This window comes from Zeugodacus cucurbitae, chromosome 4, assembly GCF_028554725.1.
Source record: "Zeugodacus cucurbitae isolate PBARC_wt_2022May chromosome 4, idZeuCucr1.2, whole genome shotgun sequence".
Taxonomy (NCBI): Eukaryota; Metazoa; Arthropoda; class Insecta; order Diptera; family Tephritidae; genus Zeugodacus; species Zeugodacus cucurbitae.
This window is the reverse complement of record NC_071669.1, coordinates 58,733,357-58,758,202: the sequence shown is the minus strand read 5'-3', so window position 1 is coordinate 58,758,202 and position 24,846 is coordinate 58,733,357. Positions and strand designations below refer to the sequence as shown.

The 24,846-nt window shown below is 33.9% G+C and overlaps 4 protein-coding genes across 4 annotated transcripts; 1 reads left to right on the top strand and 3 right to left on the bottom strand.

Moving 5' to 3' along the window:
* The first annotated feature begins 2,656 nt into the window (after positions 1-2,656).
* Positions 2,657-3,464, top strand: LOC105220844 (heat shock protein 23). The gene has a single exon (XM_011197373.3). The coding sequence runs from the start codon at positions 2,799-2,801 to the stop codon at positions 3,345-3,347; it is 549 nt and encodes a 182-aa protein (XP_011195675.2). The 5' UTR covers positions 2,657-2,798; the 3' UTR covers positions 3,348-3,464.
* A 2,797-nt stretch (positions 3,465-6,261) lies between these two features.
* Positions 6,262-6,973, bottom strand: LOC105220845 (heat shock protein 27). Its single transcript, XM_011197374.3, has one exon. It carries the CDS (start codon positions 6,876-6,878, stop codon positions 6,297-6,299), a length of 582 nt encoding a protein of 193 aa, XP_011195676.2. The 5' UTR covers positions 6,879-6,973; the 3' UTR covers positions 6,262-6,296.
* A 4,033-nt stretch (positions 6,974-11,006) lies between these two features.
* On the bottom strand, positions 11,007-14,315 carry LOC105220847 (heat shock protein 67B1-like). The gene has a single exon (XM_011197375.3). It carries the CDS (start codon positions 13,941-13,943, stop codon positions 11,601-11,603), a length of 2,343 nt encoding a protein of 780 aa, XP_011195677.2. The 5' UTR covers positions 13,944-14,315; the 3' UTR covers positions 11,007-11,600.
* A 3,217-nt stretch (positions 14,316-17,532) lies between these two features.
* On the bottom strand, positions 17,533-20,103 carry LOC105220848 (uncharacterized). The gene is made up of 2 exons (XM_011197376.3): positions 17,850-20,103; positions 17,533-17,779 (listed from the first exon to the last, which is right to left on the bottom strand). The coding sequence occupies exons 1-2, from the start codon at positions 19,590-19,592 to the stop codon at positions 17,618-17,620; spliced, it is 1,905 nt and encodes a 634-aa protein (XP_011195678.2). The 5' UTR covers positions 19,593-20,103; the 3' UTR covers positions 17,533-17,617.
* Between the last annotated feature and the right edge of the window lie 4,743 nt (positions 20,104-24,846).

Genomic DNA, 24,846 nt, shown 5'->3' with positions numbered 1-24,846 from the left:
CAGCATTCCTCAAAATTATTTGGGGAATGTTTTATGCCGCTACAACAATAACAACAACCAGGGAATAATACAAAATTTAAAATTTTACTATCAAGGAACAAATTTAAAGGAGTCCCTATATTCGTATGAAGTCGAACAAAAAATATGACATTACACTTAAAGATTTCATAAATCGTGTAACAAAGACAGGAGACACAGACGTCAAGAGTCAAACAATCGCAAAGTGCAATAAACAAAATTACCGAATACATGTTTTAATGTATTTATATAACACTTTTTGCAAAGTATTATAAATAACTAAAACTGTGGGTAAATCTATATTTTATACCTTTTTGAAAAATGTATGTTTTAATGAAAATTTCTATAACTCGAAGTTTTTTGTGGATTATGGTGATTCGAGTTAGAGAAGTTCCACTGTAGTTTTATTACGTTAACACACAATTTTACCCACATATTCGGCATAAAATACAATAGAATAACGGAAGAATATATAGTATATGGGGACTGAGACCAAGACTATACGTTCACTTAATTTTGCTAAGATATCTCACATATTAACCGATATATGCGGAATAAAGCCCATCGTATTTTTGGAAAACCTATAATTAGATATTTGGAAGATAAGGAAAGTTATGACCCGATTTCGACCATTTTTGATACAGAGGCACAATATTAGAAGAAAATAATTTCCTCTGAATTACATTCAAACAGAACACACAGAGATTTATCGATATTTTCTGTGAAAAATTACCCTAAATAGATTTTTAAATTTTGAGAAGCTCTGAATTACGCAGTGTTTTGATTTTCCAATAGTCAATGCACAAAAAGGAGTGTTCACGTTTCTTGGGTGTTCACGTTTTAGAGCGTTCATGTTTTCGAGCGTGCGCTGTACTATAAAGTGAAGGAATCAGATGAAAGTCAAAATTGAGTTTCATGAGAAGTAATCGTGGTTGTTAACCGATTTCGCCCATACTCCGTCCATGTCATCAAAAAAAATATTATGTACCGAATTTCATTGAAATCGGTGGAGTAGTTTCTGAATCATAAGTGGGCGACGCCACGCCCATTTTCCTTAAAAAATCTAAGTGTAGCATCACTTGCAATTGCCATGGAATATGTGTACCAAGTTTCATTAAGATATCTCAAGTTATCGCTTGCACAGACGAACGGACAGACGGAGGACGTCTGGATTTCAAATCTACTCATCACTCTGATCACTTTGGTTTACATAGTACATATGTATGTACATATATAATATAACGAGAGTATAAAAATGTCACCTCAGTTTATAAAAATTATAAAAAAAATCTTCAAAAATAAGTTTAAAATTTGTCTCAAAAGCAAATTAATACATATGTATTTTGGAATGTTCATATTCAGATGTAAATTTCATTCATTTGATGTTCAAAGCCTGTTCATTGAAGCGTAGATAAAGCTCTTTAATTGATGTGTCGTTTAAAAATCAATTCTATTGTACCCCTAAGATTGTACATACATACATATGTACATATGTAGGTGTATTCTTATATTAAATGACTTATCGTAAACAAAAGGTTTATCTCAGAATTTACTAGACTTTTCCAGTATGTATCCCGTTTATTATAAAAAGTAGGGTGCCAATGCAAGAATGATAGAAGTCTTCTATTATTTTTGGTGCCAATGAGAGTATAGAGAGCATTCTCCCTTCGCCAGGATTTTTGTTGAATCTATTAAACTGTCACTAGTCAGCTGTTTTCTGCTTACATTATTAATTCGAATTTTGTAATTAAAAAAATTAAATGTATTCTAATTAAGATTAACAAATTATTTCCTTAAATAATTTTTTATATTATAATATCAAGCATTTTCCGAATCACGTTGGAAAAAACTTAAAATTAATCTATGTATGTATACTAATTTATTTGTTATAGTTAAAAAATTGTTAGTGAAAATAATTCTAGATCATTCTTTATTATACATATTACTTTTTATCAGATATAATGTTATGTACATACATATGTACAGGTGTTAAAATCACTGTTGGATTACTTTGATAAACTTCTGAGTCGAGTTGGAGGAAAAAATATGTTTTTATGTATTTATTTTGTTTTTATAAAGTAAGATAAGAAAATCACTGGTAAACATGTAATAAAACATATACATATGTATACGTATGTATGTATTTAAATGTGATTTCATAGTCTGAACATACCTACATATTTACAACCCACTTCTTATATGTATATGTATGCTGTATGCTAAAGTAATTATCACAAGTGTGCATTAAATTTCATCACAAATGTGCTTTCTACATTATACATATGTATATATGTAGTGTAATAAAATATAAATAATTTAACACTATTTTCACAACAATCCCAAATCTAGAATCATCTTGCTCTTCCGCACAGCTGATGCTCTCTTAACACCGCAAAAAGTCATCTACTCTTCTGAATCTCTCTATAAAAACAATTCTTTTACTACCACTTCTCCACTTTTCGAGAAATTTCTGCCGCATTGCGCAGACAATTTGTTTGTGTATTTTTATTGTTTACAAAAATTCTAGTAAACACACGAATGAAGACGAAGAGAGAATCGGAAAGAGCGTGTGTTAGTGAGCAAGCGCGAGCAAAATGTACAAAAACAGAGAGCAGCGCCACACAGCTAGAAAAGTATAAAAGCCAACGTCTCTTTGGTGCAACTCCAGTAAAAATTTGAAAAATCAGATTTGAAGTCAAAAGTGATTTCGAACAAATAAGCAATACATTTTTCAGTAGTATTTAATCGAGTGAAGTGAAAATTCTAAATTTTTAGTAAAAATGCGTCCACTTCCGACATTATGGCGTATGGCTGAGGAAATGCAGCGTATGGCTTTCCCACGTCGTTCACCGTTTTCTGCATTCTACGATGACTTCTTCAACGCACCATTTACTCAGTCACCATGGAGTCGTTTGAGTCGTCTACAACAGGACTTGCAGAACCAGGTTGAACCCAAGTTGGGCAAAGAAGGCTATCAAGTATCACTGGATGTAGCGCAATTCAAACCTAATGAATTAACCGTTAAAGTGGTGGACAACAACGTGGTCGTTGAGGGAAAATATGAAGGACGTGAAGATGAGCATGGTTTTGTTTCGAAACATTTCGTACGCAGTTTCAGTTTACCACGTGGATTTAAGGCCGAGCAAGCCATTTCAACACTTTCTTCGGATGGTGTACTAACGGTTAATGTTCCAAAACCCCCTGGTTTGGAGGATAACACCGCAGAACGTGTAATTCCAATTCAACAAACCGGTCCCGCTCACTTGAATGTGAAGGAGAATCCACCATTGGAGGATAAGAGTGCTGATGATAAGCAGGACAAAAAGTGAACACAAATTTTCGTTTTAAATGCTTCGAAAGAAATACGATTGTATAGAGAAAAAGTTGTAGTATAGACTGTTATTAGTTATTTAAAAATAAAGAAGACTGCATAATATACATATGTATGTACTTGTGTTTAATTTCATAAAAAGTTGAAATTTTTGAAGTACTATTATTTCGAAACAAAGTGGCCGCATTGAATTTGAATTTTACTAAAATAATATTTTTCTTCAATCCTTCGGAACAAACTTTTTGGAAGCAAAAATAAAAAATTGTGAAAGGTTTTTCAATAGGGACTATAAAAAACTAGACCGATAGAGACAGCAAACGACGCTATATTTTTTCCAGCTCTTTTTATACCCTGAACAGACAGGGTCTGTCCGTCTGTATATATACGACTAGTACTTCAGTTTTTAAGATATCGTTTTGAAATTTTGCAGATGTTATTTTCTCTTCAAGAAGCTGCTCATTTGTCGGAACTGCCGATATCGGACCACTATATCATATATCTGCCATACAAACTGAACGATCGGAATCAAGGGCTTGTATGGAAAACTTCAGCATTTTACTACATATCTTCACGAAAGTTGGTGTGAGTTATTGTTCATAGATATAATTTAATCTCCGAAGAAATTGTTCAGATCGGTTAACTATAACCTTAACCTTAATGTTCCTAGCAAACAACCCGGCTAAAAAGTATTAGTAAAATGTTTTCTTATTTTACTTACGTTTTCTTACGTCTTTAGATTTGCTTAAACACATAGTTACTAAGTCCACTTTCACACAGGCAACTTCTGTTGCTAATTCTCGGGCGATTCTCTTTTGCTGTAGCCCCTTGCGTTCACACGAGCAATTCTTGTTCGACAACTCTGTTCGTGTTTTTCTGTCATTCTCTTTCATATTATTTTCTCAACTTCTTGTACGCATCGTTTCCAAGCAAAAAATATATATTTCATTAACTAATTTTTATCGTTATTCTCAATTTTCTAGCACATTTTAATTATATTATGCATATTTCTATATGTATTTGCAAATTACATACAAAATTAAATGATTAAATTAAAATTTTCAAATATATTGTAAACAGTAATTTTAAAATATGTGCAAATGCAACACTGTTACGTAGCAGCGAACTGTTACGAATAAGAACACAAAGCGTGTTGCCTGAACACAGCAGACTCGGCGCGATTCTCCTCTCCTCGTCGCCCCCTCTCCTATAAAAATAAGAATTGCCGCGACAAAAATTGCCTGTGTGAAAGGGGTCTAAAAGAAATGTACCTGTGAAGGGTAACTTCGGCTGTACCGAAGCTAATACGTTTTTTCTTGTCATATTTCTCTTTAGTTTTGTTTGCCATTTTATCATGGAAAGATATACGATCCAACAACGAGTCGAAATTATTAAGATTTACTACCGAAATTTGCATCCCGAATAAATTACGGTTTGATGCATTTTATGGGCCGGCGGCGCCACTAATCAAAGGTAGCGTTACTACGAACCCAATAACTAGAGAACTACTAGATGAAATGTCATGAAATTTTGACAGGAATGAGGTTAAGGTTAGTACTCTAAGACAGGGAAGTATAATTTTTGTGTTTGTTTCTCTGAGTGCAGTAACGTTTTTAGTCTAAAAAATCTTTATACGATGTGTGTTAAAAAAATAACGGGAATTTTGTATTTTTGAACACAAATATTTATTAATTTTATTACATTAATGTTGTCATCTTTAAAATAGTCCCCAATCGATAATATGTACTTCTGCCAATCGTCGAAATACTTCTCAAACTCGATTGTCGGTACAGCGTCTGGCTCTTTCAGCGATATTTCGTATGCTTGTAAAACGACTGCCTTCTTTATCTGCTTATTTTTGGAAATAGGAAAAAGTCACATGGAGGCTGGGACATCGTTACAGTATTGTTTTGTTCCATAAATTGCCGAAGAAGCAACGAAGTGTGAGCTTTTAATAAACTTGAACCGTAAGTATAGGCATAATAAAAAATAAAAAAAAATGACAATTGGAAAATTCCCGTTATTTTTTTAACACACCTAATAAATTCTTTTTTTTTTTTTTGTGTGTAGAACTCTTGAGTACCCCATTATATCGTCCCACAGAATTGGTTGAGAAACTTGACTAATCGGCTGCAAGGTGTGATCATCTTAGTTTTATTTAAATCTTCTCCTATTTGACCATCAGATCAACGTACATATGTATGTATATATGCATATAATAATATTGCAAAATATCAAAACCTTAAACTTAAATTTATTATATGCGACATTTATAGTATAATAGCTACACGAGCGTATTTAAGGTTATACACTTATTAATATACATTTGTACATAATAATATGCATCATTAAAGCTTAATTTGCAATTTCGAAAGTGCTCTACGTAATAAATGCTTTATATTTCTATTTGAGCAAAATGTACCGAAATATAATTTGACCTTGATTTTGAAATTTCCTTCTATGTAAATAGTACACATGTATATTTACAGTGTAAACAACCTTTCAGCAACCTTATAGGAAAAACTTCACTTTTCTGCGAAAAATGCTAATTTCCACATCTATAAAAACAAAAATGCATAGGAAAGACATTAAATATATATTTAAATGCATTTTTGAAATCAACATGCTCATCAGCTATCGAAAAGTGAAAGTTCATCCGTTCAGTATGAGAAGACTTTCCTACTGGGTTTGTACTGAGACAAAATTTATGAGCATTTCACTTGCACTTAAAAACAACAACACTTTTATAGGTACGAATCTATAAATAACTCTTGTTGATGATTAATTTATTTCACTTTTGTACTTATTAACAACTTGAATGTGTTTACAATTCAAATAAAACTATTTTTGCACTTGTTTCTATTTCACCTGTGTGTGACTAAATGGTTTTTGCATGCAATGCCATTTTCTTAATATTTTCAATTTTTGTTGTCACTCAAGCAAAACACACTCATTTCCAGGGCAATGCCAATTTACCCGTCTCATGCACACGCACCAGGCGTTCGTTCGGTGTGTAGTATTTTGTTGGTGGCGGCGGTGGCGCCTTGATGCTCAGAATACCATCGGAGGAGAGATTCGATATCACATCATTGGCATTGAAACCGCGTGGCAATAAATATTTGCGTATAAAATGGCGTTCGACCAGTCCATTGCCATCGTTGCGCTTCTCATGATTTCCCTGCACAATCACATAGTCATCATTGGTCTTCACCACAATCTCGTGCGGCTTGAATTGACGCACATCAATGTCCACTTGAAAGCCCTTCTCATCCACATGCACACGCTCGCCCGCATAGTAGTTCTCCCAGCGCATGGGATAACGCCAGTCCAGCGATGAGGATTGTATCAGCTGATTACGTACGCGACGCGTAACCAAGTCGTCCAGTGGACGCAGCAGTCGCTCTGTAGAGGGCCACCACAAACGCGCGTCGTCCCAGTGGTAGGGGTAGAGATTGAAATCGTATGGTGGGTAGTAACGTGGGCGTTCGAGTTCACGCGCGTAACTGCCATACGTGGTGGGCACAAGCGTCATTTTTAATATATTTTTGTAATTTGTTATATTAAATTTTGCACTGAAATACTTGTTAGTTCTTGAGCTGCAATTATTTTTATAAAATTTTTGTTAGTGAAATTTCGCCTTTTATACCCAGCAGCATGGCGCAAGCTCATTGCACTCATTGCGTCCGACGTCATTGCCACGGATTGGGTTTGCGCTGTAAAAGGGTCTATTGGAAATGTGGTGCGCAGTTGGTGGGAGACTCAAATTAATTTTTCGAAAATATATAAACTTGAATACTAATTTTTTTTTTCGAAAATTTAAAAATATAAGTTCTAATTCTCTCAAGACATTCTGAAACACATTTGTTTTGATAGCTTTCAGTATAGTTCTCATACATTACTGACAACCTTATATATTCGACAGAAATACATTGTTTAGGAGACTACTACTTTTGCTACTACTTACTTTTATAAGAGACAAGCTTATTCATTTAATTGCTGTCTATATCTTTTAAAATTAAGTAGATAGACATCCATTGGCTTATATGAACATCTAACCTAAATCTCATACTGAACCACATATCATTTAAACGATATTTAAAAATATATTAGAAGCTTGGAAGGATAGTGAAGGCTTCTTAACGAAGCAGCCAAAAGAAAGTTGATAACAACTGGTACGACTCATTCAACGTAGAGTTCTTCACTTTACTCCTTGATTTTGTATTACTTTTATTCTTGAAACAGTGGATACCCTTAGCCTTTGGTTTGATATGTCAAGAACTTGCCTTGCACTTTGTATGCCAGACAGCCAGACTTTGCTCTATAACTCAATTCGAAATAAGTTGGTTCACATTTGGATCATTAGTACTTCGCATAACCTTATAATCGAAATACAATGAAACTTCTCTAATTCGAATCACCATAATCCACAAAAAAACTTCGAGTTAGAGAGACTTCCGAGTTACAGAAGGTAATTTTTATGACTTCTATTGCCAATTCAATAGTTCGAATTATGGAGAACTTCGAGTTAGAGCAGTTCGAGTTATGAAATGTAATCGAAATCTTGAAAACACTTGAAGTTGAAGGCCATTCCATATATAGTAATAATTTATATTCCAAAAAACTTTTCAAAACTTTATATCATAATTTTCTATTTTTAATTCTGATTAGTCCATAATATTCCAAAAAAAAGTAGCTCGTTGTAAAAATTACTACATAGTACCTCAGAGTGTTCAATATTTATGGTTAATATCATTACTTAAGACGACGTAAGAACCGCATGTTGGCAGCTGCCAGTAAACAATGAATCACTCGGTCTACACATCCGCTAACGTAATTTAAGGGCATTTTGCCATCGCACACAAGGAAAGTATTCACTAAAATAGAAATTGAAAGTGAATGGCAAGAAATAATAAATAATAGAATAGAAAAAATAAATGTACAAAAGTGCAGTAGATAAAATTAAGAAGCAGATACTTTCGCTTATTTCAAACTGAATATAAATTAAAGGAAATAAATAATAAAAAAATATATAATAAATATTATTTTATTTAATTTTTATTATTAATTAATAAAAGAGTATATACCCATATACGTATGTTTGTAATTAAAACAAAATTTATTTTTATTTACTTTTTGAGATTACGTTTATTTTTATTGTGTATCCAGAGTACGACAGAATATAGCGTACATCATCATCATCATCTGCATCATAGTAGTTATCATCATTATCGCCTTAGTCATTATTAGCATAGCAATTCTGCTTTTTTATAATAAGTATTTTCTTTAAACTTGCAATCATCTCTATGCGTCTTTTAATATGTTTTTTGCTTTCTTTTTAAGGTTTTTTTATTTTTATTTTTTTCATTTATTTTATTTTTTTTAATTCTCAATATATGTATGTACTTCTTTAATATCAATATTTGAATCTCTCTCGCTTTCGCGCTCTCTGTTTTTAATTTTTTTATGTAATATGTTTATTAGCGGTTTTTGTGTTTTTCTTGTTGTTTTTGCTGCATTTAATATTAATTTTCATTTGCTGCTATTGCAGCTGTTTTCATTTCAATTCTGTTTTCATGCATGCATACACATACATAAAATCGTGTAGATTTGTAAATAATTATGTATGTAAATAGTAAAATTAAGGAAAAAAAGAAAATAAATATTTAATTTGTATATATTTGCTAATGAATGTAATTATCAAGTGGCAAGTACTTGGATTTTGTATTTATTGATTAAAGTATGAATATTTGGGAAAAAAATTAAAGAATATTTAATTTATAAAAATAGATAAAAATAAGGAAATAAATTCGAAATAAAATAAAATAACTAAAGTATAAATAAAATATTTATAAATAAGAGTAAGAACAAAAATAGAAAAATAAAATGCAGTTTTTATAATTTAAAAATTATTAAAAAATAAATTTCTTTATTGAAAATAATACGAAAAAATTAAAAAAAAATTGTAAATTAAAAATTAAAATGAATTGAAAGGAATATAATGAAATAAATGAAAATTACATAAAAATTGAAATTGTTTGATAAAAAATAAATAAATAAAAATAAAAATATTTAAATAATAAAAAATAATATAAATGAAATAAACTAAACAAATGAAATGAAAAAGGTAATAAAATAATTTAAAATTACCTAAAAATTTAAATAAAAAATATGAAATAAAATTAATTATGAATAAAAAATAATATAAATATAAAAAAATATATTAAATAAAAAAATGTTAAATATATATTATTTTTAATTATATTGAAATATAAAAAATTAATAAAATGCATTAAAAAATATAAAAAATAAAATAAATTGAAATAAAATGTTTAAAAAATATAGAATAAAAAAAATTAATATAGATAAATAAAAAATATACAATATAGAGCCAGAAAGTATTTTAAAAAATTTGAACAATAAAAAAAAATAAAATTAAAAAATATTAAATTAAATGATCGAAATATATTGAAGTAATTGAAAATGACATACAATTTTAAAACGATTTAATTGAAACTAAAAAATAATAATAAAAATAAAAATATATTAATATTATAAAATATTTAAATAAAAAACTAAACAATATAAAATTAAAAAAAAAAATAAATAAAAATATTGAAATAATTTAAAATTACATAAAAATTTAAATAATTTAATTGAAACTAAAAAATAATAATAAAAATAAAAATATATTAATATTATAAAATATTTAAATAAAAAACTAAACAATATAAAATTTAAATAAAAAATATGAAACAAAATTAATTATAAATAAAAAAATAATATAAATATAAAAAAACTATTAAATAAAAAAAGTTCAAAATAGTATATTTCAATAATAAAAATATGAATATGAATAAAAAAATAAATAAAATGCATGAAAAAATAAAAAACATAATAAAAAATATTATAGAAACTGAAATGAAATATTGTAAAAAAACTAAAAAAGAATATATATAAATAAAAATTATACATATTTAAGGCAAAAAATAAAAAAAATTGAATAACAAAAATTAAATTTAGTCAAAAAAATTAAAAAAAAAATTAAAATTAATTTAAAATAATAATAAATTAAAATAAATAGTAGTAGTTAAAAAAAAAAAACAAATAAATAAAATATCTGTATTTTTTTTACTACTACTATTTATTTTAATTTATTATTATTTTAAATTAATTTACATTTCAGTTGTTTTTTTTAATTTTTTACTTTTTTTGACTAAATTTTATTTTTTTTTATTATAAATTTTTTTTTCATATTTGTTTATTTATTTTTAATACTTTTTGCTCTAAATTGTATAATTTGTATAAAGGAAATACTTGAAGAAATATGAAAAAATTTATAAAAAATAAAATAACAAAACGCGCTAAATAAAAAAAAAAAAATAAATTAATAAAATATTATAAACGAAAATTTCTCACACCCAAATTCTAAAAAAATATAAATAATAATAAAATTATGATAATAATAAAATACAATTTAAAAATTTTATTTAGAAAAATATTATTATTTAAATAAAAAAATAAAAATATTATTATTTAAAAAAAAAACTAAAAATATTACATTTTTAATGTAACAACTAATGAATAATTTAAATAACCATAAATAGTTAGAAAATATGTTAAGCTCAGTCTGCATAGGAACATAAAAGACACAACTAAACCATTGGAATGCAATGAGTGTGAACTCAGTTTATTTTGAATAGCAGCAAAAGCCGATTTTATATATAGAAAATTAATACAATTTTTTTTTTTAAATTTCTCGCATAGACGATTTATTATAATTTGCAAGGCTTTTTAACTAATGGTACTATTTTGTGTACAGTTTACTACTATTTTTGTTTGTATGTGTGTTTGTTAAAAATTAATTTATGTTAGAATGTGTATGAATGCATGTAGGAAATGGCGTTTAAATGTATGTACGCCGCCTGCGCTCTCTACGCGTTTTATATTTCTACTTTTTATATCACTTGCTTCATCTGCTTTTTGTTTTTGTTTTTATTTTTTAGTTTATTTTCATCTTTACCTGCTACTACCATAGTTAAGTACTTAAAATGTAAACGCAATTTTGTTTTTTTTTTTTTCTTAGTTTTGTGTTCTTTTGTTTTTCTCATATATACGTATGTATCTGCCAAAGTGAATGTTTATACCGTTACTATCTTTTTCTATTTCTGCAATATTTTCATTTTTTTTCTTTTCTGCTCAAATCTTTCGTGCTACCACTACGCCCGCTCTCTCTCTCTCTCTGACCCCCACCCGCTTAGTTAGTTATCTCCTCGGTGGTTAGAGCAGGTTTACTGGCTGCAACATCACCGGCACCACCACCATCACATTGCGTCTTGGCCAACAGTATAGCGGCATCAGCTGCTGCCACCAAATCAGCTGGTGTCGGCGATTGTGCAGCAACCACCAAATTGCCAGCGGAGAGATTCTCTTCGTGTACAACTTCGGCATTTTGCGCAGTCGCGTTGTTGCCATCGGCTGTGATTACATTCACATCGACGCCAACGCCAATATCGACGACGCCAATGGCGATGACGGCGCCATCCAAGCCATCCGCATCCACCACACCATCGACAGCGTCGGCGACCTCAGCCACATCTGTGTCCATGTCTGTGACACCATCTATCTCGGCAACTGTTGTCTCTAAACTGATCGTTAGACCGTCGTCGCCTGTGGGTGCAGTCTTATCATCGGACACACCATTATTGGTGATCAAAACAATTTCGCTGGCCTCAGTAATAGTTGCGGGCGCTAACTCGATATCAATGTTGTTGGTGGTGTTAATCTCAATACCGTTGGCTTCGACGGCGCCCACAGCGTCGTTTGTCGGTGTGACGAGATCATTGGAAGTGGTATTGTTATTAGTTGTTGCTGTTGCTGTAGCCGAGTTAACGCCAGCATCAGTGTTGTTGGCGGTCGCTGTGTCTTCTTCAACAACTGCTGTGGGTATTGAGACCTCATTAGGTTTCTGTGCGAGCACTTCCTCCTTAGTAACAGCCTCCAGCTCTTCCTCTGTCTCCATCGGCTCATCTGCGGTAGCGTCAGCCATGATGGCGTCAATTCTCGACGATGATTTTGTGGCATCGGTTGTGTGTGGCATTTTATTATTGACATCATCTACAGCGACGGTGAGTGTCGGCTCGGCGTCCTCTACTGCGCACTCCTGTTCTTGCACTTCCGTTTGCAGAGTGGCCTTGGAAGTAACAGTGGCTTTTAGCTCACTACACTCCATGTTGGTGACTTCACTGTTATTGTTACTGTTAGTGTTATTGTTATTGTTGTTATTGTTATTGTTGGCGGCTATGTTGTTGGTGTTGGAAGACGTGGCTGTCTGCTCAGCTGTTCGTGTTTCAGTCTCTTGCTCGGCGTGCAACTCATTCGGTTCCAGTTTGCCATTGCGTTCGCACGTTACCTGCAAGTCTTTTGTTGTTGTTGTTGCCTGTGACAATTTTGTTGGCTGCTGCTGCTGCTGTTGCACACCTTCGACTGTTGCACTCAACTGCTGTGGTTGTTGTTGTTTTTGTTGCTTTTGCTGTGGTTCCGGTTGTTGTTGTTGTTTTTGTAATGTTGTTGCCACCGCTGTTGGTAAGCTCCCAGCTGCAACGGCTGCTGTGGCTGTCACTGTCTGTTCCACCATAGCTGCTGCTGCACTGGTTTGGGCTTCCTTGCCACTGCTAGCCACTACGCTATTTGCAGGCTCCTTAGCAGCAGCAGCGCTCTGTTGAACTTGTACCGTTCCGCCAGTTTGCTGTATGTCGACAATGCGTTCCATAGTCTCGTCAGTCTTCAGTGCTGGCGGTGGCGCCTTAACAGTCAAAATTCCATCCGAGGACAATGTTGAAAGCACTTCGCTCGGGTCATATCCCTTCGGCAGCATATACTTTCGGATGAAGTGTCGCGAAATAACGCCATGCCCATCTTCCTTGTCTTCGTGCTGACCCTCGACGACGATACAATTATCGATTGTCTTGACGGTCAATTCGTTGGGTGCGAATTGCTTCACATTCATGCTGACTTGAAAGCCATTCTTATTAACCACCGAATACGCGGATTTACCAGCTGACGAATTGCCAGCCGCATTGGATGAGCTCGATGAGTTTGTGGCATGAGCACCAGCAGTAGTGGTCGTCGACTCCTTGTCACCCACCGTTATGCCGGTCGTGGAGCCAGAATTGGTGACGCCACCAACACCACCGCCGCCGCCACCGCCTCCAGCAGTCGAAGATGATTCCTTCTCCAGCTGATGGTCGTGCACCAAATGTATGGGAGTTTTGTTGCAGCAGGGTTTGCCACGATAGTAGGGATGGTGCCGACTTTTACTTATATTTGGCAACCAATAGAACTGGGAGAGCGTGCGTGGGCGTCGCTGCTGCTGCTGCGGCGACAAATGTTGTTGCTGTGCTTGCTGCTGTTGCAGTGGATGTTGCGACTGCTGTTGCTGTTGTTGCTGCGGTGACTGCTGCTGCTGTTGCTGCGGCTGCAATTCATGCGGATAGATACCGAAACCGAAGTCGTCGACATCCATACCACCGGTGGCCAGGCAACGATTGAATTCATGCAACTCATCGGCCAATTCAAGTATGAACGGTATTAGTGACATCGTTTACAATGTGTATGTATGTATATATTTTAATATATCTTAATCGGAAAGTTTTGTTTTTTCTTTTTGCAAAACGCACACACTTTCGCACACCCACTTCAGCGATGCGTTCACGGTTACACGACACGTTTCAAGAGACAGCGTATTTCGACACCGACTTTTCACTCGTCGATTTTTCGCGTTATAAACAAGGAGTGAATTTTTTTTAATTATTTCGCACGAAATTAACACTTAAATTTTGCAGTTTTCTGCTCTCTGTCTAAGCTGCTTAGTTGATGCAGTAGAAGTTGTAGCATTCGAATGCAACCGATGCGCTGTGCCGAAACACGCCCGATTCGCTTCCTAACTGGTTTTCATATGAGTGCAAATTGCTGAATGCTGCCCTTTTAAACCAGTTTGCAGCGCTGAATGGAAAGCGCACAGCAAATTCGATTGGAAGTCCAAGTTCAAGCATATGATCGGGGTGCGTCAGGAAACTAACCGGCCGAGCGGCTGAGTCGTCGTTATGCCGGCAACCGTTTGTGGCGCTGTTGTGTGCGTGCAGTTCGCCAACTTTTTGCAATACAACGTTGCAATGCGACGACTGCATTTGCCGATTTTTCGATTTCTTCTTATTGCTGCTCTTGTTGTAGTGTAAAATGAGATGAAATTGTCGTCGCTGCGTCGCTGCTAAGGCTTTGCAGCCGCAGCTATGCGCAGTAGACACATTCCAAATTTATTATACTACACACAGCAGCATTTTAGCTGGTTAGTTTCCTCTTTTTTATTTTTTATTTTTTTTTTGTAGGAAGCTACTTACATTATGCGTATGGCTTTGCTACAATATGTGGACTCATTGAGGTGATGAATGTACATATATGAAAATTGTATATACTTATATTTGCTTAATTATTTATATGAGTATATACCATGTATTGCATATGTATGTAAATATATAAATAAATTTCCGAAAAATTACCCATTGTCTGTATAATAATGTTTTAATGAAGTGCGTAACTTGCCACTTAACGCATCGATTAAGTTTTAAGCCCGCATGGATGAGCTTCTTAAGATGTCAATACTCCCAAACGATAAGTTTTATTTATGTTTTATGGCAACTTCAATAGAGTTAAGGGGTTAGGTGGGTTTCAAAATTTGCCTTTTTTGTCTTATTAAATAGTGCATTATATTTAAAATATGGATAATATATCAAATCTAACCGAGTAATATTCTAGGACAGTGCTTTCCAAACTTAGTTTTACCATGACCCGGTAATTTTCACACTGTCCTTACCTGTCGTGAACCACTTAATAATATTCAACTCAAGACGGTTACATGAGATTAAATAATACATAAGAGAAATGTTTTCTCATTTGTAAGTGGTCACAAAAGTCATTGCTTAATGAGCTAGTATTGTGAATTCTTGACGACAAGATAACCAAAACTCAATCAATCTTGTGTCAAATGTATCCTTGAATGCTGTATCAGTTGACAGTTCAATCAACGAATCGACATCTGAATCTGGAAAATTTGTTTCGGAATCTAACTTGAATGTAAATGGATATGTAAGCCACTTTTACCAACCAGCTAACATCATGAAATCTGTCCTTGAATTCAAATATTACATCTCTAGCTGTTGGGGGATGTTGCTCCAAAAAAACTTGTACTTCTTCTTTTAATTCAATAAGCCTTTTTAAGACATTACCTCTTGACAGCCATTGCACTTCACAGTGTAAAAGAAGATGTTCGTGATCACTTCCCATTTCTTTGCACAAAACAGAGAACAATCTTGAGGTAAATGGACGAGATTTTATGAAGTTAATGAACTTATACACACTCTTGCATCGTTGCTGTCAAGGGTAAGGGCATTCTTTGACGGCTAATGCTTCCCTATGAGTGCGTCCATACACATTCCAGAGCTATGGCTTTTATCCTTGGATAAAGTTCAGTACGAATTCCTGACATTGCTCGTGCGCCATCACTACTTAATCGCACACACTTCTTCCATTCAATTTTATTTTTGTTGATATAATCATTAATCAAGTTAAATATTTCTTCGGAGGTCATTCGTGTTGGCAAAGATTTACAGAATAAAAACTCTTCATAAATAGTATTATCATAGTCATATCGTACAAAACATATTAGATTGGCACTATCGGAAATGTCTGTACTTTCATCGACTTGTAAGGAAAAATAATGACATAATTTCAGATGGCTTACGACTTCAATTAGCCCTTCTCTATATCTTTAAGTTCTCTGGCTGAGCTTTCGCCTCGCTCTTTTGTTTCAACTACAGGTCAGTCATCAGCGGTGAGTGACACGTGCGGGCGATATATTATTACGATGCATCGATCGATCGATAGTAGGTATTATTTTAAAAACAAGGCGGGAATGTTGCGGCCCGGCATCTTATTTTGATGGCCCGGTACCGGCATTTGGGAAACGCTGTTTTAGGAGATATACACGAAAAGGAGCTGCCTTTATGCCGCGATGTCGGAATTTGGTATACCCGCAAAACTAATACGGCTGTGTAAGTTGACGTTGAGCAACACCAAAAGCTCCGTCATGATTGGGAAGGACGTCTCCGAGCCGTTCGATACCAAACGAGGTTTCAGACAAGGTGACACACTATCGTGAGACTTCTTTAACTTGATATTGGAAAAAATAATACGAGCTGCAGAGCTAAATAGAGAAGATACAATCTTCTACAAGAGTATACAGCTGCTGGCGTACGCCGATGATATTGATATCATCGGAAGCAACAACCGCGCCGTTTGTTCTGCTTTTTCCCGCATGAATAAAGAGGCGAAGCGAATGGGTCTGGAGGTGAATGAGGACAAGACGAAATATCTCCTGTCATCAAACAAACAGTCGGCGCACTCTCGTCTTGGCTCCCACGTCACTGTTGACAGTCATAACTTCGAAGTCGTAGATAATTTCGTATACCTGGGAACCAGTATCAACAACACCAACAATGTCAGCCTCGAAATCCAGCGCAGAATCACTCTTGCCAACAGGTGCTACTTTGGACTGAGTAGGCAATTGAACAGTAAAGTCCTCTCTCGACGAACCAAAATCAAACTCTACAAATCGCTTATCATTCCCGTCCTGCTTTATGGTGCAGAAGCTTGGACGATGCCAACATCAGATGAGACGACACTAGGAGTTTTCGAGAGGACCTCAGAACATTGGCAACGGCGAATACCGCAGACGATGGAACGATGAGCTGTACGAGTTATACGACGACATTGACATAGTTCAGCGAATAAAAAGCCAGCGGCTACGCTGGCTAGGTCATGTTGTCCGAATGGACGAAAACACTCCAGCTCTGAAAGTGTTCGATGCAGTACCCACCGGAGGAAGCCGAGGAAGGGGAAGCCCGCCACTCCGTTGGAGGGACCAGGTGGAGAGCGACCTGATTACACTTGGAATCTCCAACTGGCGCCGAACTGCGAAGGAAAGGGAGGAGTGGCGCGCTCTTATCGATTCGGCTATAACCGGCTAAACGGTTGAACGCCAATCACATACATACATACATCTATGTATCAGCCACAGTAAAATGTGGACGGGTCCTCTAATAATATTTAAATTGAAATAAATAAATTTAATAATAATATTTTATTTTGAAAGTGAAAATCTAAGTCTAAATATAAGTCAATAATAAGTTCAAGAACTTATGCTTTTAGAAACTTAAATTAATCCTCGTCTACAAATAAATTCAAATTCTCTATGGCACTATCTAAGTGAGTTGAGTTAAGCCGGACCAGAAGTATATTTTCCAATGTGTGGTGACTTAATCGATTGCGGTTATCCGATAACACCAGTTTTAAAAACGAAAACGCCGGCTCTATTGTTACCTACAAATATTAAGAAATATAAGCAAATGCTACATATATATTTTGTCATAGATTAAGTAATAATTCTTACTTGAGTTGTTGGTATAGCAAAACATATTTTGCTTAGAGCATAAAGCTCTGGATCGCTTGACTTTCTCTCTTTCCAGAAATTTAAAACATTTGTGCTAGATTTCATATATGGCAGCTTCAACATTTCAATCTTTTCATGCACATCTGTTGACTCATTTTTAACAACGCCTACACTCAAAAAGTCATCCAAAAGATCTAAATTACTTTCTTTATGTTCAGTATGCGAAGTATTTGAATTTGTTAATGATAAATTTTGAATTGGACTGTGGATTTTTATTTGTGTCCACAATGTCTTTAAAAAATGTATTGCCCTTTGTTTTTGTGAGCCGTCAAGTATATGTTGGAATCTTGGATCTAAGTATAAGCAAGCGTCAAAGCCAACATTAGACCCTAATTCTTTAGTTCGTGCTTCCATACTTTCAATAAGCATCTCTCCAATTGTATAAATAATGGAATCTTTACTTGAATTGCTTGTTGTTACAATCTGATTCGTAGACAGTTTGCAAACCAGCCACAGAGCATAGAAGTTGCCGTAGTGCAACTGTTCTTGTTGAAACTGTATTATAGTTTTTTGCAGTGGAGCCATAATAGTAACGTAGGAGTCCATGAAGTCCCATAACAGTTTATTCACTACTATATGTTCGTCTTGTGAATTATTTTCTACAGTTTCAATCAGACTTAATATACTTTTCGCTTTATTCAGTTGGTCAATCATGTTATAAGTAGATCCCCATCTAGTTGGGCAATCCAATTGAGGTAATGTAAAATTTCTTAACTCAAACAAATCACGATAACCGTTTGATGGCTCCAGAATGTATTTGGTTAGATTTCGGCACTGAAACAAATACTCTCGAATAACTGTATTTTTTGTAACGTCAAGTGCACAAAGCTGTGCAATCTGTGCTGCACATTGACATATTTGTATTTCACCAACACAAATATTTTCTGTTGTGTCGAAAAGGTCGATTTGCTTTGTGTACTCAAGATTCTGTAGAATACAGGCTTTGCCAGTATCGTGATCGCCTGTATGAATTTGTGATATCATATTGGCACCGTTATCCGATGTAATTGTTACAATTTGGCTTAGTGCTATTTCATATTTGTCTAAAACGGATACAATTTCTTTGACCAGATTTTCGGATGCACTTGACCCAGCTCCTTTGAGTTCCACCATACCAAGAATTCGCGATTTAATTTCATTTTTGCTTATGAATTGCGCACTGATGCCGTATATTTTTGGATCAAGCCCTGTTGCACTATCAATTTTTAAAGATATCAGACGGTTTTTACATTCTTCATGTATTTCGAGTTTAATATTCGCTGCTACTTGTTCGAGTACAGCTTTACACTTGCTTCCATTTAGTATGAAGTTTTTTCCACTTTTGTCTTTAAGACCTTGACATATAGGATCAATTATATTGCGCATATTATTGGAATCAAGCGCATCGAACGGAACGCCGTCTTCAGTGACAAGACCAATGTATGAACGGACTAAATTTTTTTTACTGATTTGAACTTTTATCTGTTGATGTTTCATATTCTTTTTGGAATGTTTCATGTTCTTTTTGGAATCAGAATTGTTTTCTTTTTGCACCGGTCGTATGCCATGCAATAGTAAATGTTTCTTTAAATTAAAAACACGATCTTTTTTTAAAACACGCGAACATGTTTTACATTTCATGCGGTTGTTATCATTCTCTTCATAGTAAATAAGTGCGTTGAAGGTTTTCTTTGTCGGTGCCATTTTACGCAAGAAATAAATATTCAAAAGTGCTGAAGAATTCTCAAGGTTTTTTGAGGACAAACAAATTAGTTGGATTGCTCGAATTACTGAGAACGTGCCTGAACCTAAGCGAATTTAAAATATACCGATTAAGAAAACGTCTGTTCGCGCTTATGGTTTCTGAACAATAGAATTTTTTGAATAGAAAATTTTCATTAGCTCTGCTGTGCTACCGCTCTCAATTTTTTGCTACCGCTACGCCAGAGCAAAGCGCTGAATTTAATTTTTTGCTCCCGCTCCAGCTATAGTTTTTTACCTAACAAAACTCAGAGCAGAGTAGAGCTGGTTTTTTACATTGTTATGCTAAAGCTCCAGTTACCGATGCTTGACTTGACCTAGAGAGACTTGAGAACTGTCACATAAAACATCCGTTTAATGGGCCTTGCATGTATTTGATTACCGAACGCATGACTTGACTTGAAAGTCTGTTGAATTTAGAACTCTAAGTTACGTTGACATTTGTACTGCTCTCCCTCTCTCACTGCTTCTATTTTCATTCTCATTATGACGCTATTCCAGTGTTGCCTGAATATTTTCGGTTAAAATTAAATATGTTAAAATTCTAACCTTTAATATTTATAAATGTTCAAATAAAGCAAAAATAAGATAATTCAGAGGAAAATACCTTTTTCACAACAATTATTTTTTAATGTGTTTAATAAAAAAATCTTTTATTTTATTTATAACGCAAATACTTGTTTAACTTTAAGTGCAATAAACAAATTAAATCAAATAGGTTCGATATGAGGATAATTTTTGCAACAGAAACATAACTATTGCGAATCTCTCCAAGAATTTGGTGTGATCTGCTCAGAAAAAAATATTTTGCGAATTTATGTAATGAAAAATTGATTGTAAATGTTCAAAAACAATTTGAATAAATTATTTTTTCACCTATCATTTATACGCTTGGCTGGCTCCAATTTATTACATCTTCTAACAATTCTAAATATCGAAAAACTGAGCTTCACAGATTTCCTAATAGTGAAGATTTTTTTGTATACTAGTTTTGACATCTTCAATCTTGGTGATATTTTAATTTAAAAAACTTAATTTTAAAGCTAAATCTGCACATCTGGCAACTCTACCCAGAAACTATAATAATAACAGCTGAAGTTGAAGTTGTGTGAAGTATAACTGCATCTAAGTTTCCCAAGCGAAATTTTTCGAAGCTGAGTCAAGTCAAGCATCGGTAACTGGAGCCTAAGGCTATGCTGTGGCTCTCGACAAAGTGAGAGCGATAGCAATAGTAAAATGAAATGCTACGGGAGTATCGTAGTTTTTCAAACGCTCTATATTGCACAGCTCTGTGCAATGCTTCGAAAATATTTCTGAAGAAAAAGAAAAACAACAACAAACACATGCGAGAGCTGTAGCACATGAAAATTTTCATTAGCTCTGCTGTGCTACCGCCCTCAATTTTTTGCTACCACTACGCCAGAACATAGCGCGGAATTTAAGTTTTTGCTGCCGCTCCAGCTATAGTTTTTACCTAACACAACTCGGAGCAGAGTAGAGCACATGTCGTTATTTTGCCAGCAGAAACGTAAAATAGCTTTGATATATCATTTATAATAAGAATCGATTATTTAAAATAAATAAATCGACCATTTTTACATTTTTTGCGTAAATAATTTCACTTTAAACTAAATATGTAAATTTTATTGAAGTGAAAGATTTTAGTACGGCAACAATGAATTTGCTGTTTGATATGTCGCTGCCGTCTGCAAAATGTTCACGACGCTGGCTTCAAAGCGACATTTGTGATCAGCCGTCGCTACGTCGTGTCGTATCGTCGTCTTTGTGTTCAGCACTTTATGTTAAGGCCACTAAGGATATGCTGTGGCTCTCGACAAAGTGAGAGCGGTAGCCATAGCATAGCAATAATTCTAGACATTTTGCTGCTCCGGCGTAGTAAATGAGAACCCTGGCCCAGAACGTTTTCTTTTTATTCATGTGTACTCGTATATGAGCATTAAATCAATTTTTTTCTAGAAATGTTTTCAAGAGCCACGTGTAATTATTGTACTTATATGTATGTATGTAAATATGCATATACACAAACATATGTAAGTGTAGCTATTTAATCTGGACCAAACTCCACCAACATTATTTCATGATAATCTGTTAGCAAGTACATAGTTACGTAAGTATATACATATATGTGCATACATTTATGCTGTGTATATATGTATGTAGATTATAGGAAAAATTTGTTCACCCACATGCTGATTATATATACGGATGATTCTACGATAAGAGGTAACTTGTGCGGCAATCAGCTTAAAGTATTGTTTTTGTCCTTTATGTTGCTATTTTTTTTTTAATGAATCACATCATATTAAGGTAGTGCATTAAATAACAGTATAATTTACTGCATAATTAAAACATTTTTTTCTGAAATTTCTTTCAAAGTCTAAAAAAGTCTCTCCCATGGCTTGTCCCGTTGCTACTTTTTATTTAACTTTCGGACAATATATATATTTTTTGTATGAGATCTTAAACCAAAACTAAGTTCCATCGGAAGTAAAATAATTAAAATTAAGTATTCTTAAATAAAAAACAAAATTATTTTGTTTATTTCATATCATTTTTAAAATTAACTTTTGTCCCGAGTTTTATAAGTTTCTACCCTGGCAAATTTTGTTCCGCTTGTACGACATAAATTCAAAGACGATCGCATTGGAAAAAGTGCTCATGGGCTCATTTCAGCCTGAAGTTAACAATACTAATCGCGAAATCCGTTTGAGCACTGTAGTTTTTTAGTTGTTGCGCCCCGATCGTGCGGAGTACTGGATTCGAAAACTGATTTTGTCTCTCCCCTGGCAATTCATATGACGTATAATATTACTTTAATTTATTTGCCTTTATTGTCCTAAATCACTAATACTGTGATAATTAAAGTGCAATAAATAATTAACCCAAAAAATAATTCAGTCAATTAAAACAATTAAATTTTTCATGAAAACGTCTCTCCCCTGCCTGTTAGAGACCAGGGGAGATACTATTCATCATGTCACCGGGACCGGAAGTCGTGAGCTGCTTGAGTCTTGATACTTTCTTACGTGAACTTCTGAACATGACCCCTTCCCCACCTCCAGCCATCACCAGCATCAACAAAATCAAAAATATTAGCCTCGCAATCCAACGCAGAATCGCTCTTACCAACAGATGCTAGTTTGGACGGAATGGACATTTAAATGTTAAAGTCCTCTCTCGATGAACCAAAACCAAATTCTACAAGTCCCTTATCATCCCCTTTCTGCTTTATGGTGCAGAAGTATGGACGATGTCAACATCCGATGAGAGTTGCACTAGGAGTTTTCGAGAAAAAGGTTTTGTGAAAGATTTATGGTCCTTTGAACATTGGCAAAATCGAATACCGCAGATGAAGGAACGATGAACAACTATACGACGACACTGACATATGTATGTAGTTCAGCGAATAAAATGACAGAGGCTACGTTAGCTAGGTCATGTTATTCGAATAACGAAAGCGCTTCAGCTTGGAAAGTGTTCAATGCATCCATGTTCGAGCCCTCCATTCCGTAGGAAAAACCAGGTTAAAAGTGACCTGGTTTCTATTGGTATTTCCAATTCGTGCCAAACAGCAAAAAGGAGAGATGACTAGCGCGTTCAAATAGATTCGCCTATAATCGCATAAGCGGTGCATACGCCAAATATACATATATCTAAGTACATATATATAAATAAGATCAGACCATGCCAATTCTTCTCTTTGAAAGGGCAGAGGATATATTACGTCTTTAAAAAGTCAGTAAATGTTTTTGAAAGATCTTAAGATTTTATATTTAATATTTGTTTCGTTTATTTATGATAAAGAGTGAATTTATTGATTTGCTAATATATATAGGGTTTAATTTTAGGGTTTATTCATCTAGGAAAGAGAGTACCTTTAATTTGTAATACTATTTTAAATTATTTTTTTGCTTTTGGTAATATAATTATCTACCATAAACTTTACGTCTCTCCCCTGGCCGATGTATTTATCCTGGTCGTCGAACAAGTATTAAAATATGTATTAAGTGACTTGCCCTTACGTGAGAAAATAAATAAAAGGGACAAAAATCATAATATAGAGGTTTCATGAAAAAATCACAAGTTTTTCTTTGGCCGTTTTCTCTATGCAATTGAAACCTCTTATCGTAGAATCACCCATACATATATACATATATATGTACATATGTAAGTACATAAATGCGTTATCATAAATGAGCGAAAAAAATCGATAATTATATCAAAAATCAATCAGTGGCTAATAGACTTTTCCATAAATATCTACATACATATGTACATATCTACGTGCACCCAAACAAATTGAAAGCTCGCCTACGTGACGGTACCGGTTTTTTTTCGGCTTTCGCTTGCCGCTGTTGTTTGTAAACAAATTTTTTGCAAATAATGTAGCATTTGTTTATCATTTCTTATAAACAATTTTGTTTGTAGTATACTATGTATGTATGTATGTATGTTAAAGTCGAGAACACTTTACCATAAACAACAGCTATTTTTAGACACCTCAAAAAAGTGGAGGAGTGTAGACAGTCATAAAAAATGATTTCTCGCACGTTCCGCGTGCAAGTGTATGATTATATGTATATATGTACATAGTATGTACATATATACAAAGCTTGCAGATACGTATGTATGTGCGTCTAGAGATAGTTTGTATATTTTATTGACGATTCAAAGCAGGAAAGGCTTTATTTTTCAACAGTTTAATATTTCATGTTTTTATAAGGCTGCTTAATACGGAGGGTTTGTACTTGTATGTATGTGTGTATGCATGTATGTATATAAGTATGGGCTTACGAAGGTGTTAATACAACAAAATCAATTGAAACGCATAATACATATGTATATATGTACATAGGTATGTAATTAAGTATATTTAAGCTTCAAGAAATTAGAGACAGACGAGTAAATATGTACTTGTATAGTAAATATGTATGTATGTATGTAAATATGCATCCAATATGCTTTTTATGCTTATATAAAAACCTTAAGTATATAAATATGTATATAAAGGCATATGTAGTGCAACGAAATTGCTTAGCTGCACACCTTTAACGCCTGAACAATCAACAACACATATGTATATAGATATTACTACATTAATATGCAGCGTTGTATCTACAATACATTATATATTTGTATGTACATACTCATATACATATGCAAGTACTTAACGCCA